At 42.3% G+C, this 14,711-nt stretch overlaps 1 protein-coding gene across 2 annotated transcripts in view; it reads left to right on the top strand.

Annotated features, from left to right (window-relative positions):
* Positions 1–14,711, top strand: part of LIMK1 (LIM domain kinase 1) — a 200,607-nt gene that overhangs the window by 27,895 nt on the left and 158,001 nt on the right. For both annotated transcript variants that reach the window (XM_077480640.1, XM_077480638.1), the window contains exon 2: positions 12,988–13,084. In XM_077480640.1, coding sequence (XP_077336766.1) covers positions 12,988–13,084 — 97 coding nt within the window. The remainder of the gene's footprint in view (positions 1–12,987; positions 13,085–14,711) is intronic.

Below are 14,711 nucleotides of genomic sequence, written 5' to 3'. Positions count from 1 at the left end.
CATTTGCGACTAGAATTAGCGACCTGGCGCCTGGGGCAGCACAGCTGGGGGTAGCCTGTCTCCGTGGACCCCCCCGGCGTGATCGCGTCGGGCTGCGCTGCCAGCGGCTGGTAATTGAGCCCCCGGCTTTGAGGCCTTCTGTGATCCTATGGTTCCTTCTGGAATCCTGCGCCCTCTTGTGGTGGCCGTTGGAATTACAACCAGCAATATATATATATATATATATATATATATATATATATATATATAAAACATTTTTTATTCTAACACCCTAGAGAGTAAAATGGTGGTCGTTGCAATATTGTCTGTCACACCGTATTTGCACAGCGGACTTACAAGCGCACTTTTTTTGGGGAAAATTATTTAATAAAAAAAGACACCAGTAAAGTTAGCTCAATTTTTTTTTATATTGTGAAAGATAATGTTACGCCGAGTAAATCGATACCCAACATGTCATGCTTCAAAATTGCGCCGCTCATGGAATGGCGAGAAACTTTTACCCTTTAAAATCTCCATAGGCGACGTTTAAAAAATTCTACAGGTTGCATGTTTTGAGTTACAGCGGAGGTCTGGGGCTAGAATTATTGCTCTTAGGCTGCGTACACACGGGCGGATTGTCTGGCCAACTAAGTTCGTCAGACAATCCGACAGACAGTCCGTCCTACTTTTGAATGAACGGACTTGACCACACACGACGAACAGACAGTCCGCTGAAAGCTTGCGCAATGACGTGTACGGCACGTACGACGGGACTAGAAATTCGACGTCCAATACACTGCAATGCAACCTTCGGCCGTGTAAATCCTTTCTGAGCATGCGCCATACTTAGTCCATCCAACTTGCTTACTCACGAGCGGACTGTCCGCTGAAACTAAGTTTGGACGGACTGTATTACGGAAATTCCGAAAGACTTAGTCCGCCAGACTGTCCGCTGAAAAAGTCAGCTGAAGCCCACACACGAGCGGATTGTCCGCTGAAACACGTTTCAGCGGACTAAGTTGAACAGACAGTCCGCCCGTGTGTACGCGGCCTTACTCTACCGATCGCAGTGATACCTCACATGTGTGGTTTGAACACCGCTTTCATATATGCGTTCGCTTCTGCACGCAAGCTTGCAGGGACAGGGCACGTTTAAAAAAAAATTTTTTTTCTTATTTTAACTTTTATTTTTATTTTTTTCACTGTTCTTTTAAAAAAAAATGTGTGTCACTTATTCCTATTACAAGGAATGTAAAAATCCCTTGTAATAGAAAAAAGCATGACAGGTCCTCTTATATATGAGATCTGGGGTCAGAGAGACCTCACATCTCATATTTACACTAAAATGCAATTAAAGAAAAATTTGTCATTTGAAAAAAATAAAACAAATAAAATGTCCCTCTAAGAGCTATGGGCAATGACTTGGAGACAGGTGGGGGGCTGGGGGCTATCTTCCCCTCACTCGTCTCCATGTCGGGCCAGGGACAGGTCCAGATCGCCGTCACGGACCTGGCTCCTAACTTTTTTAGCTGGCTCCTAGATTCCAAGCAAATTTGTCAACCCCTGCTTTAAGGTGAAAAACACAAGGGTTTACAACCCCTTTAAAGGGGATGCAAAGCATTGTTTTTTATTTTCTAAATAGGTTCCTTTAACCACTTCAATACAGTGCAGTTACACCCCCTTTCTGACCAGACCAATTTTCAGCTTTCAGCGCTCTCACAGATTGAATGACAATTACTCAGTCATGCAACACTGTACCCATATGAAACTTGCGTCCTTTTTTCCACACAAATAGAGCTTTCTTTTAGTGGTATTTAATCACTAGTGAGTTTTTTTTTTTTTTTTGTGCTATAAATACAGCGCCTAGAGGCGATTCAGTTCGCAATGTGCGCTATACAAGTATTTCATTCATTCATTCATTCATAAATAAAGCCTTTTTCTTTGTTTCTGTCATAAAATTTTGCTAATTAGTAATTTTTCTTCATAAATTTTGGCCAAAATTTATACTGCTACATATCTTTGGTAAAAATAACCCACATTAGTGTATATTTTTCGGTCTTTGTGAAAGTTATAGAGTCTACAAACTATGGTGCCAATCACTGAAAATTGATCACATCTCATCAGGCCTTCAGTACATCAGGTGTATCTCATTTCCTGAGACACTAACAAGTCAGGAAAGTACAAATACCCCCCAAAAGACCCCTTTTTAGAAAGTAGATATTCCAATGTATTAAGTAAGTAGCATGGTGAGTTTTTGTAATTTTTTCCCACAATTCTTTGCAAAATGAAGATTTTTTTTATTATTATTTTTTTTTTTACAAAATTGTCATATTATCAGGTTATTTCTCACACACAGCATATGCATATAACAAATTACACTCCAAAATACATTCTGCTACTCTTCCCAAGTATGGCGATACCACATGTGTGAGACTTTTACATAGCATGGCCACATACAGAGCACCAACATTGAAGTGGCACTTTCAGCTGTTCTACGAGCAAAAATGACACATCTCATTTCACAGCCACCTATTACACTTTTGAAGGCCCTGGAGTACCAGGACAATGGAATTTCCCATAAAATGACCCCATTTTGGAACACTAACACCACAACGTATAATCTGTGAGGCATAATGAGTCTTTTGAACAGTTAATTTTTTTCCAGAAGTTTTTGGAAAATGTGGAAAAAAATGAAAATGCATTTTTTTTACACAAAGTTGTTAATTTATGAGATATTTCTAACACAGCATGTATATAGCAAAAATGACACCCCAAAACACATTCTGCTACTCCTCCCGAGTATGGCGATACCACATGTGTAGGACTTTTACACCACCTAGTCACATAGAGAGGCCGAACATTGAAGTAGTACTTTCAGGCGTTCTAGGAGCATAAATGACACATCTCATTTCATTCCTACCTATCACACTTTTAAAGGTTCCGGAGCATTAGGACAGTAAAATTACCCATAAAATGACCCAATTTTGGAAAGGAAACACCCCAACGTATATTCTATGAGGCATGGGCTGCAAATAGGTACTCAGGTACTCTGATGGGCTGCAAATAGGTACTCGGGTACTCTGATGTGCTGGTGACGGGTATTTGAGTACTCTGATGGCCTGGTAACAGGTACTCGGGTACTCTGATGGCCTGGTGACAGGTTCTCTGATGGCCTGGTGACAAGTACTTGGGTACTCTGATGGCCTAGTGACAGGTGCTCTGGTACTCTGATGGCCTGGTGTCAGGTAATGGGGTACTCTGATGGCCTGGTGACAGGTACTCGGGTACTCTGATGGCCTGGTGACAATTTCTCTGATGGCCTGGTGACTGGTATTTGGGTACTCTGAAGTGCGGTGACAGGTACTTGAGTACTCATATGGACTGTGACAGGTACTCGGGTACTCAGATGAGCTGTGACAGGTACTTGGGTACTCTGATGGGCTGTGACAGGTACTCAGGTACTCTGATGGGCTGTGACAGGTACTCGGGTACTCTGATGGGCTGTGACAGGTACTCAGGTACTCTTATGGGCTGTGACAGGTACTCAGGTACTCTTATGGGCTGTGACAGGTACTCAGGTACTCTTATGGGCTGTGACAGGTGCTCGGGGACTCTGATGGGCTGTGGCAGGTACTCGGGGACTCTGATGGGCTGTGACAGGTACTCGGGTACTTGGATGGACTGTGACAGGTACTTGGATGGACTGTGACAGGTACTCGGGTACTCTGATGGGCTGTGACAGGTACTCGGGTGCTCGGATGGACTGTGACAGGTACTCGGGTACTCTGATGGGCTGTGACAGGTACTCGGGCACTTTGATGGGCTGTAACAGGTACTCGGGTACTCGGATGGACTGTGACAGATACTCGGGTACTCGGATGGGCTGTGACAGGTACTCGGGTACTCTGATGGGCTGTGACAGGTACTCGGATGGACTGTGACAGGTACTCGGGTACTCTGATTGGACTACGACAGGTACTTGGGTACTCTGATGGACTGTGAGTGACAGGTACTATGATGGGTGGTGACAGGTCCTCTTTATTGGGGGGGGCAATCAGTGTGATTTGTGTGTACACTGTAGGCGGTAACGAGATGTTACCACAATCTCCTCCTCACACACGATCGGTGTGTGAGGAGGAGAACCCGGTAACATTTTGTTTCCGGCGGTTTGTTTACATTTAGTGATCGGCTGTGAAAGGATCACAGCCGATCATGTGGGTAAACAGCCAGCCAATGGCTGTTTACCGGCGTTGGTGACGAGCAGTGTTCCCGGGAACACGCCACCACCGACGTGCGCACGTGCCGTGCACAGTGGGGGTGTAGCCATCTGTGATCGGCCGTGACTTCATCACGGCTGATCACCTGGTAAACAGCCATGCCCAATGGCTGTTCACCTCCCTCGGTGGTGAGCGGTGTCTCCGTGACACGCTGCCACCGAAGGAACTGGGATGCGCACGCACGATCGCGCGCATTCCCTGTTTAAACGGGAGGACGTCATATGACGCCCTCCCGCCTCAATAACTGCGCCGCCTGGCCGTCATTTGAGTTAAGCTAGTGCAGGGCTCGACAAACCCCGGGCGCCCGGTCGCATTTGCGACTAGAATTCGTGTCCTGGCGCCTGGGGCAACGCTGCTGGGGTATCCTGTCTCCATTTGGACCCCAAACTCCGCCGCGCAATTGCATCGGGCCGCGCCGGCCAGTAATTGAGGCCGCGGCTTTGCGGCCTTCTATAATCTTTCGGTAGTCTGGCGCCATCTTGTGGTGGATGTAGAAATTACACCCTATTCCAATAATGCTAATCCTAATGGAGTGAAGCTCCCCTGCCTGTTTTTCACTGCCCGCCCATTTCCTTCCCAAAGTGAAGAGTGCCCAACGGTGAGTGTGGTGGCTGGTAAATGACTTCTCATTATATATTATATATATATATATATATATATATATATATATATATATATATATATATATATATATATATATATTATAATTTTTTTTTTTTTTTGTAAAAAGTAAAAAAAATTATTTTAATTAAGGGAAAAAAAAAATATTATTTGTAATCCTCCCTGCTTGACCCCTTTCACAAGGGCTGTCTGATCGGGTTCACCTGTCAGTTTTTCAGGCGGACCTGATCTAACCCTTAGCAGGGATATGACGTTAATAAGCGGGAACATGGCGGAAATAAAAGTCACATTCTTTTGTTAACCACTTCGTGCCCGCGCTATAGACAAAAGATGTCTACAGCGCGGACACCAATTGCCGGGAGGGCGTCCCTGGACATCCTCCTGTTTACTTCCCCTCTGAACGGCGCCATGGGCACGCATCAGGGAAGTTCTGTGTTGGCCGTGTCCCTTGGATACAGCAAATCACAGATCATGCTAAATGGCCAATCACAGCGGCCATTTAGCACTCAAGCGGTGTGTCCAATGAGAGGTGATCTCATATGTGGGGGGGCTGGGGGCTATCTTCCCCTCACTCGTCTCCATGTCAGGCCAGGGACAGGTCTAGATCGCCGTCACGGACCTGGCTCCTCACTTTTTTAGCTGGCTCCTAGATTCCAAGCAAATTTGTCAACCCCTGAGCTAGTGCATTGTTGGTTCAATTACCTTGTCCTTCGATTTCCCTTCTAAATGTTTTTTTTCTTTGTCTGAATTTGTCACTTCCTCCTCAGTAAACTTCACACCATCATCCCAGTGGTGTTTAGTCAGCCAGAACAGCTTACTTAGAAGGAATAGGAAGTGAGAAATTCAGAAAAGAAAACAAAGAAAAAAAACATTTAGAAGGGAAATCGAAGGAAAAGGTAAGTGAACCAACAAATGCATTAGCTTAAATGAACCTATTTAGAAAATAAAAAACAAACCTTTACAACCCCTTTAAGAATTTCTAGTTGGTTTGAACTGTCCTGTGCTCTGTTGCATTTATTGACAGATGGATGGATGATGGCTGGTGCTGCACACAAGGGGTATTGATTTATATGAAGAGCACAAGGGGCATACTGATGCACTGTTTAGCATAATCATTTGCAGAACAAGCAAAAGATGAGGTATGGTATGTCTCTTTAGCAAAAAGCAGCATCACTATAGCAGAAATGCATGTAGATATGTAATCATTTGGTTCAAGCTGAATATTTATGTGATTTCTGACAATACATCAGAGAGCCATTTATAGTGGTATGTTCAATGTTTACTTCAATAGTATATGCATTCTAAGAATGTGAGGTTTGAAAATGTGAGCAGGGGTAAATTGGATTATTATCCATAGCAACCAATGAGGCTCAAGCTTTCATACCCTTTACCCAGCCTTGATTAGTTTACATGGTGTTTTAATCTATAACTTCTTCAGAGAATCTTGAATATTGTATAGCCAGTATACAGTATCTCACAAAAGTGAGTACACCCCTCACATATTTGTAATTTTTTTAATATCTTTTCATGTGAGAACACTGAAGAAATTACACTTTGCTACAATTTAAAGTAGTGAGTGTACAGCTTGTATAATTTGCTGTCCCATCAAAATAACTCAACACACAGCCATTAATGTCTAAACCGCTGGCAACAAAAGTGAGTACACTCCTAAGTGAAAATGTCCAAATTGGGTAAAACGTGTCAATATTTTGTGTAGCCACCATTATTTTCCAGCACTGCCTTAACCCTCTTGGGCATGGAGTTCACCAGAGCTTCACAGGTTACCACTGGAGTCCTCTTCCACTCCTCTATGAACATCATGGAGCTGGTGGGTGTTATAGACCTTGCACTCCTCCACCTTCCGTTTGAGGATACCCCACAGATGCTCAATAGGGTTTAGGTCTGGAGACATGCTTGGACAGTCCATCACCTTTACCTTCAGCTTCTTTAGCAAGGTAGTGGTCATCTTGGAGGTGTGTTTGGGGTCATTATCATGTTGGAAAACTGCCCTGTGGCCAAGTCTCCGAAGGGAGTGGGTTCATGCTCTGCCTCAGTACGTCACAGTACATGTTGGCATTCATGGTTCCCTCAATGAACTGTAGCCCCCCCCAGTGCCGGCAGCACTAATGCAGCCCCAGACCATGACACTCCCACCACCATGCTTGACTGTAGGCAAGACACACTTGTCTTTGTACTCCTCACCTGGTTGCCACCACACATGCTTGACACCATCTGAACCAAATAAGTTTATCTTGGTCTCATCAGACCACAGGACATGGTTCCTATAATCCATGTCCTTAGTCTTCAGCAAACTGTTTGTGGGCTTTCTTGTGCATCATCTTTACAAGAGGTTTCTTTCTGGGATGACAGCCATGCAGACCAATTTGATGCAGTGTTCGGCGTATGGTCTGAGCACTGACAGGCTGACCTCCACAGCAATGCTGGCAGCACTCATACGTCTAATTCCCACAGACAACCTCAGGATATGACGCTGAGCACGTGCATCAACTTCTTTGGTGAGGTCTGTTTTAAGTGGACATTTTCCTGTTAAACCACTGTATGGTCTTAGCCACTGTGCTGCTGCTCAGTTTCAGGGTCTTGGCATTCTTCTTATAGCCTAGGCCATCTTTATGTAGAGCAACATGGTTTTTTTTCAAATCCTCAGAGAGTTCTTTCCCATGAGGTGCCATGTTGAACTTCCAGTGATCAGTATGAGAGAGTGAGAGCGATAACATCAAATGTAATACACCTGCTCCCCATTCACACCTGAGACCTTGTAACACTAATTAGTCACATGACACTGGGAAGGGAAAATGGCTAATTGGGCCCAATTTGGACATTTTCACTTAGGGATGTACTCACTTTTGTTGCCAGCGGTTGTCTGTGTGTTGAGTTATTTTGAGGGGACAGTACATTTACACTGTTATCAAAGCTGTACACTCACTACTTTACATTGTAGCAAAGTGCCATTTCTTCAGTGTTGTCACATAAAAAATATAATAAAATATTTACTAAAATGTGAGGGGTGTACTCACTTTTGTGAGATACTGTATATGAAATGATAAACTAAGTGTGGGTGAAAATTGGTAGGGGACTATTGTAGAGGGAAGAAGACACCATAGATGCCATTTCATCCTTTTCATTTACCATGAATTCCTTGCATAGTGCTGTAAGATATCTTGAAGTGCATATGCAAATTCAGAAGCATAGGAATGCCCTAAGATTCTCAGTATTAAAGCGGTAGTAAACCCGCACATTTTTTTTTTTTTAAACCTGCAAAGTAAAAGGCATAATGAGCTAGTATGCACCGCATACTAGCTCATTATGAAATACTTACCTTAGAACGAGGCCCCGACATCTGGCCCGATCCGCGCCGAGGGACATGCTCCCTCAGCGTTTCTTCCGGGTATCGCGGCTCCGGCGCTGTGAGTCGCCGGAGCCGCAATATCGTCACTTCCACGCATGCGTGCGGGAGATTTAATTCCGGCCGCCGGCCACTGCCCGATTTTCAGGCCGAGAATCCCCTTGTGCGCATGCGCCGCTGCAGTCAGCGGCGCATACCGAGGGGAATATCTCCTAAACCATACAGGTTTAGGAGATATTTTTTTTACCTACAGGTAAGCCTTATTATAGGCTTTCCTGTAGGTAAAAGTTAAAAAATGGAGAGTATAAGAGTATACAACCACTTTAAGAGAACAAAATATTTGTAGCAGTAACCGCTGTGTAAGGGCAGAGCACTTTGAAATGTTTAATATGCTTTGCATGGTAAAGACAAATCTATTTTTGTGGAAGTAGGCAATTTTCTTATGAGCAATAGCTTGGGAGGACCAGCATCTGTGGAGGCTTCCTGCTGGGATGGCTCTTTACTGTTTGCTCCAGTTTGCAAATATGCGTTATGAGTACTGAACAGTTCATTATTGATAACAAAACATACTCATCCATACACGGGTTTAGTTAGCATCCATTCACAACAGTGGTCCTTATAATGCACACCCTCTCACATCACAGGTTTTACTTTTTGCCTTTTTTTTCTACTTTATTGAAATGTCACTTCATTCAGCTCTATCCATACAGCACATTAAACCCCCGCTTTTTGGAACCCCCCCCCCCCCCCTCCGGTATCACATTAGGCACCTTTCAGGGGGGAGGAGGGTACAGATACCCGTCTAAGACAGGTATTTGCATTCGCTTCCCGGCATAGACTCCCACGGGAGTCTACACCTCTTCCTGTCCCCCCGCGCTGTCTGCTGGGACACACACGTGTCCCAGGAGATAGCGGGGACCAGTTAGAACACACAGCGCGACTCGCACCTGCACTGTAGGGAACCGGGAAGTGAAGCCGCAAAACTTCACTTCCTGATCCCCTCACCGAGGATGGTGGTGGCAGCTGACGAGAGCCGACCGATTGATCGGCTTCAGCTGTTGACAGCGCTGGACCCTGGGGCAGGTAAGTGTCCATTTATTAAAAGTCAGCAGCTGCAGTATTTGTAGCTGCTGGCTTTTAATATATATATATATATATTTTTTAGGTGGACCTCTGCTTTAATAAGCACTGTGGTGCATTTTTACGTATAGTATTTTACGTTGCATAAAAATGCAGAACATGCTGCATTATCATGCAGCTAATCTGTATGGTGAAAACATATATACAGTTGTGCTCATAAGTTTACATACCCTGGCAGAATTTATGATTTTTTGGCCATTTTTCAGAGAATATGAATGATAACACAAAAACATTTCTTTCACTCATGGTTGGTATTTGGCTGAAGCCATTCATTATCAATCACCTGTGTTTACTTTTTTTTTTGTGTTTACTCTTTTTAAATCATAACGGCAACTAGAGCTGCACAATTAATAGTCAAGAACCTTATCGTGATCTTGGCTAAAGTATTTCATAATTCTTTCTATGCAAAGAATTCTCTCTGCTGAAGCCACAGCCCTCAAAAGAAAGGAAGAGAAAAACTGGACAGTCTGACAAGAATCAAAACATTCTTTATCGGTTGAACTTAAGTTTAAACATTGTAACAATTTGTCAATGGAATAGACTGTGTGTGTGTGTGTGTGTGTGTGTGTGTGTGTGTGTGTGTAAAGTGAAAGTGAAAAAAGTTTAACCACTTAAACACTAAACCTTTTTCTGACATTTGTTGTTTTCAAGTTAAAATCATTTTTTTTGTGCTAGAAAATTACTTAGAACCCCCAAACATTATATATATATTTTTTAGTAGACACCATAGAGCATAAAATGGTGGTTGTTGCAATATTTTATGTCACACTGTATTTGCGCAGCAGTCTTTCAAATGCAATTTTTTTTGATAAAATTACCTTAATGAATAAAAAAAAAAAAATAACCAGTAAAGTTACGTCGTGAGAATCATGATCTTTTTATTCTAAGCAAAAAAATCGGGATTCTCATTTTGGCCAGAATCGTGCAGCTCTAATGGCAACAGAAAATACCCAAATGACCCTGATCAAAAGTTTACATACCCTGGTGATTTTGGCCTGATAACATGCACACAAGTTGACACAAAGAGGTTTGAATGGTGATTAAAGGTAACCATCCTCACCTGTGATCTGTTTGCTTGTAATTAGTGTGTGTTTATAAAAGGTCAATGAGTTTCTGGTCTCCTGACAGACCCTTGCATCTTTCATCCAGTGCTGCACTGACATTTCTGGATTCTGAGTCATGGGGAAAGCAAAATAATTGTCTCCGGGCAAAGGTAGATGAACTGTATAAAACAGGAAAGGGATATAAAAACACATCCAAGGAATTGAGAATGCCAATCAGCAGTGTACAAACTATAATCAAGAAGTGGAAAATGAGGGGTTCTGTTGAAACCAAACCACGGTCAGGTAGACCAACTAAAATTTCAGCCACAACTGCCAAGAAAATTGCTTGGGATGCAAAGAAAAACCCACAAATAACTTCAGGTGAAATACAGGACTCTCTGAAAACACGTGTTGTGGCTGTTTCAAGATGCACAATATGGAGGCACTTGAAGAAAGATGGGCTGCATGGTTGAGTTGCATTACTATACAAATGCCACAAAGTATACCGCTTACAATATGCCAAACAGCACACAGACAAGCCTCAAACCTTCTGGCACAAAATCATTTGGCAGGATGTGACCAAAATTTTGTTTTTTGGCCACAACCGTAAACGCTACTTTTGAAGAGGAGTCAACAAGGCCTATGATGAAAGGTATGAAGGTGGATCACTGATGTTTTGGGGATGTGTGAACTACAAAAGTACAGCAAATTTGGTCAAAATTGTTGGCATGATGAATGCAGTATGTTATCAAAAAACACTGGAGGAACATTTGCATTCATCAGAAAAGAAGTTGCGCATGGGACATACTTGGACAACCCAACATAACAATGATCCAAAACACAAGGCCAAGTCAACCTGTCATTGGCTACAGCAGTGGCCATCTCAGTCTCCTGACCTCAATATCATTGAGCCACTCTGGGGAGATCTCAAACGTGAAGTTCATGCAAGACAGCCCAAGAATTTACAGGAACTGGAGGCTTTTTGCCAAGAGGAATGGACAGCTTTACCATCTGAGAAGATAAAGAGCCTCATCCACAAATACCACAAAAGACTTTAAGCTGTCATTGATATTAAAGGGGGCAATACACGGTATTAAGAACTGGGGTATGTAAACTTTTGATCAGGGTCATTTGGGTAGTTTCTGTTGTCATGATTTAAAAAAAAAAATAAACACAGTTGATTGATAATTAATGGCTTCAGCCAAAAACTAACTATGAGTGAAAGAAAAGTTGTTGTATTAGCATCCATATTCTCTGGAAAATGGCCAAGAAATCATAAATCCTACCAGGGTATGTAAACTTATGAGCACAACTGTATAACTGCTGCTGTACTGTATATAAATTGCATACACACAATAAAATGCAGAGTAATGCATAACTTCTAACCTTTAGAATATATCTCCTTAACCACTTGCCGACCAGCTGCCATCATTATACTGTGGCAGGTGGGCATGATCCCTCGAACCGTCGTAGCTGTATGTCGGCTCCTTTTAAGGGGGATAGCAGGTGCGTACGCCGCCATTACTAGTAAAAAAAATAATAATAATAAAAATGCCATAAATCTATCCTCTATTTTGTAGACGCTATAACTTTTGTGCAAACCAATCAATATACACTTATTGTGATTTTTATTACCAAAAATATGTAGAACAATACATATCGGCCTAAACTGTGAAAAAAATAGCTTTTTAAAAAAAAAAAAATTGGGGATATAACCATTATCAACAAAGGTTAAATTAAAAGAAAATCCCAAATTTTGGGAAATTATTTTTTCAAACTAGTCTAGCATATACACGGTCGCACAAATTTGTCGGAAAATCCGATGGTTCTGAACGCGATGATGTAGAACACGTACAACGGGACTATAAAGAGGGCAGTAGCCAATAGCTTTCGTCTTGTAATTTAATCTGAGCATGTGTGGCATTTTGTCCATTGGAATTGTCTACACACGATCGGAATTTAAACGATCGGATTTTGTCGTCATACAATTTTAGACCCTGCATAGACTTTGTGTGTCTGAAATTCAGATGGGAAAAGTCAGATGGAGCCCACAACACAGTCCAATTGCACATTTTCCGTCGGAAAGTCCGACCATGTGTACAGGGCATTAGAGGTGGGAGACAGATGCAGCATTGGACAGATGCTGCATCCACCTAGGTGAGTATAGATGTTTATTTTTTTCGAAACCCGCACTTCTCTTTTATCGTCAGAACTGATGGATCAAGCACTTTGCAGGTAAACAGAGAATTTGAACTAGCATGGTCATCTGCTGACCTCTGGAAGATTTGGTAAATTAAAATATCCAATATTTATGCATGGTAATGATTGCCCTGAAAAATGTATGATGCCATCACTTTTTCTTGATTTGCTCAGCCTGTGCTGAATTGTAGAGTGGTTTGCTCATCTCTGTATGTGAACATGATAAAATCTATTTCTCATAGATCTCACAGAAATGAATGACAGTAGATTTACAAAATTCTACAGGTGTATTTTGTCTCCTTGAAAAAATATTTCTTGCTCTAGACATTTTGTTTAAGTTGTATTTATTTCTCTGTTGCTGTAGGTAATGAGTTGCCAGTATGTACCAGCTGCAGACAGAGTATATTCGATGGACGCTATTTGCAGGCCTTGGAGTCAGACTGGCATACTGACTGCTTCAGGTATTTGTGATTTTCTCTATATACATAGTACAGTTTCAGGTGCAAAATAAAAAGCAAACACCACTACAAAATTGTTTGTGTCTTAGAATTTTTTTTTTTTTCACAAAAAATTTCCTTGTATAAGCAGGCATTAGAAAGTTGGTGAGGGGGATAGGGCAGAGATATACAGGAAAATTATTATTTAAACACCTGCAGATTTTGTAAGTTTGCCCACTTACAAAGAATTGAAGGGTCTATAATTGTTATCATAGGTGTATTTTAAGTGATAGAGACAGTATATCAACCAAAAATCAAGAAAAAACATGATACAAATATTATAAATTGAGTTGCAGTTCAGTGAGTAAAATAAGTATTTGATCTCCTACCAACCAACAATAATTCTGTCTCCCACAGACTGACTACTGTATGTGCTTATGTGGTACACAGATTAGTCCTGTCAATTTAAGAAGGTGTTCCTAATTACAACTCGTTATGTGTATAAAAGACACCTGTCAAACAGAATCTCTTTCTTCCATTTAAGCCCCATACACACTATCAGATTATCTGCTGAGTTTTTCCTTCAGATTTACCAAATCCATGTAGTAGAAGGGCCAGCCTGATTGCATACACATTGAAACTCCTAAGGTTTGTCCTCATATTATATGGTTTTGGTAAATCTGAAGGAAAAACTCAGCAGATAATCTGATAGTGTGTATGGGGCTTTAGGCCGGGTTCACACTGGTACAACATATGCTCCTACCTTTGAAGCACATGTCGGATGACGTGTGTAAATCAATGATTCCCCATGAGAGCGGTCTTAACTGGTCTGACACAAGTTGGTCTGACTTTGAAAAAAGTTCCCCCACTACTTTGGTCTGACTCCAGCCCATTGAATATCTCAAAGTTGGAGCAAAATCTTATCTTGTTCATTCAAGTCGAATAGAAGTAGGACCTATGTTGGACTGATGTCGCAGGTCAAAGAAGGATGACAGTCGTGTCATACCAGTGTGAACCCTGCCTTAATCCTCACTATCATGGGCAAGACCAAAGAGCTGTCAAAGGATGTCAGGGATAAGATTGTAGGCCTGTGTAGTGTCACATTTTGCTGCCTATCACAGGATGCTGCGGAAGTGACGTTGTTGCGTACTGCGCATGCGCAATGTGTTCCAAACAATTGCGCCGTGCGTTCCAACATAGTTTCGGCAATACAGTTCAGCGAAACCATCACATAATGTTACGGAAGTGATGTTACACACAACACAAACACTGGGCCGTTCGTTACAACACTAATACTTCCCTTGTTACCTAGTAGGTTTTGCATTGCTGGGACTTGTAGTGCCTATCCAGAGCTACATGCTTCAATGTTCAGTGTCCTCATCCCTATCCCCGAGCTTCAATGTTCAGTGTCCTCATCCCTATCCCCCTGCTTCAATGTTCAGTGTCCTCATCCCTATCTGCGAGCTTCAATGTTCAGTGTCCTCATCCCTATCCCCCTGCTTCAATGTTCAGTGTCCTCATCCTTATCCCCGAACTTCAATGTTCAGTGTCCTCATCCCTATCCCCATGCTTCAATGTTCAGTGTCCTCATCCCTATCCGCGAGCTTCAATGTTCAGTGTCCTCATCCTTATCCCTGTGCTTCAATGTTCA

Source organism: Lithobates pipiens, unplaced genomic scaffold (assembly GCF_037356315.1).
Source record: "Lithobates pipiens isolate NorthernLeopardFrog02 unplaced genomic scaffold, aLitPip1_a1.2 Scaffold_16, whole genome shotgun sequence".
Classification (NCBI taxonomy): domain Eukaryota; kingdom Metazoa; phylum Chordata; class Amphibia; order Anura; family Ranidae; genus Lithobates; species Lithobates pipiens.
This window is presented reverse-complemented; position numbering and strand designations above follow the sequence as displayed.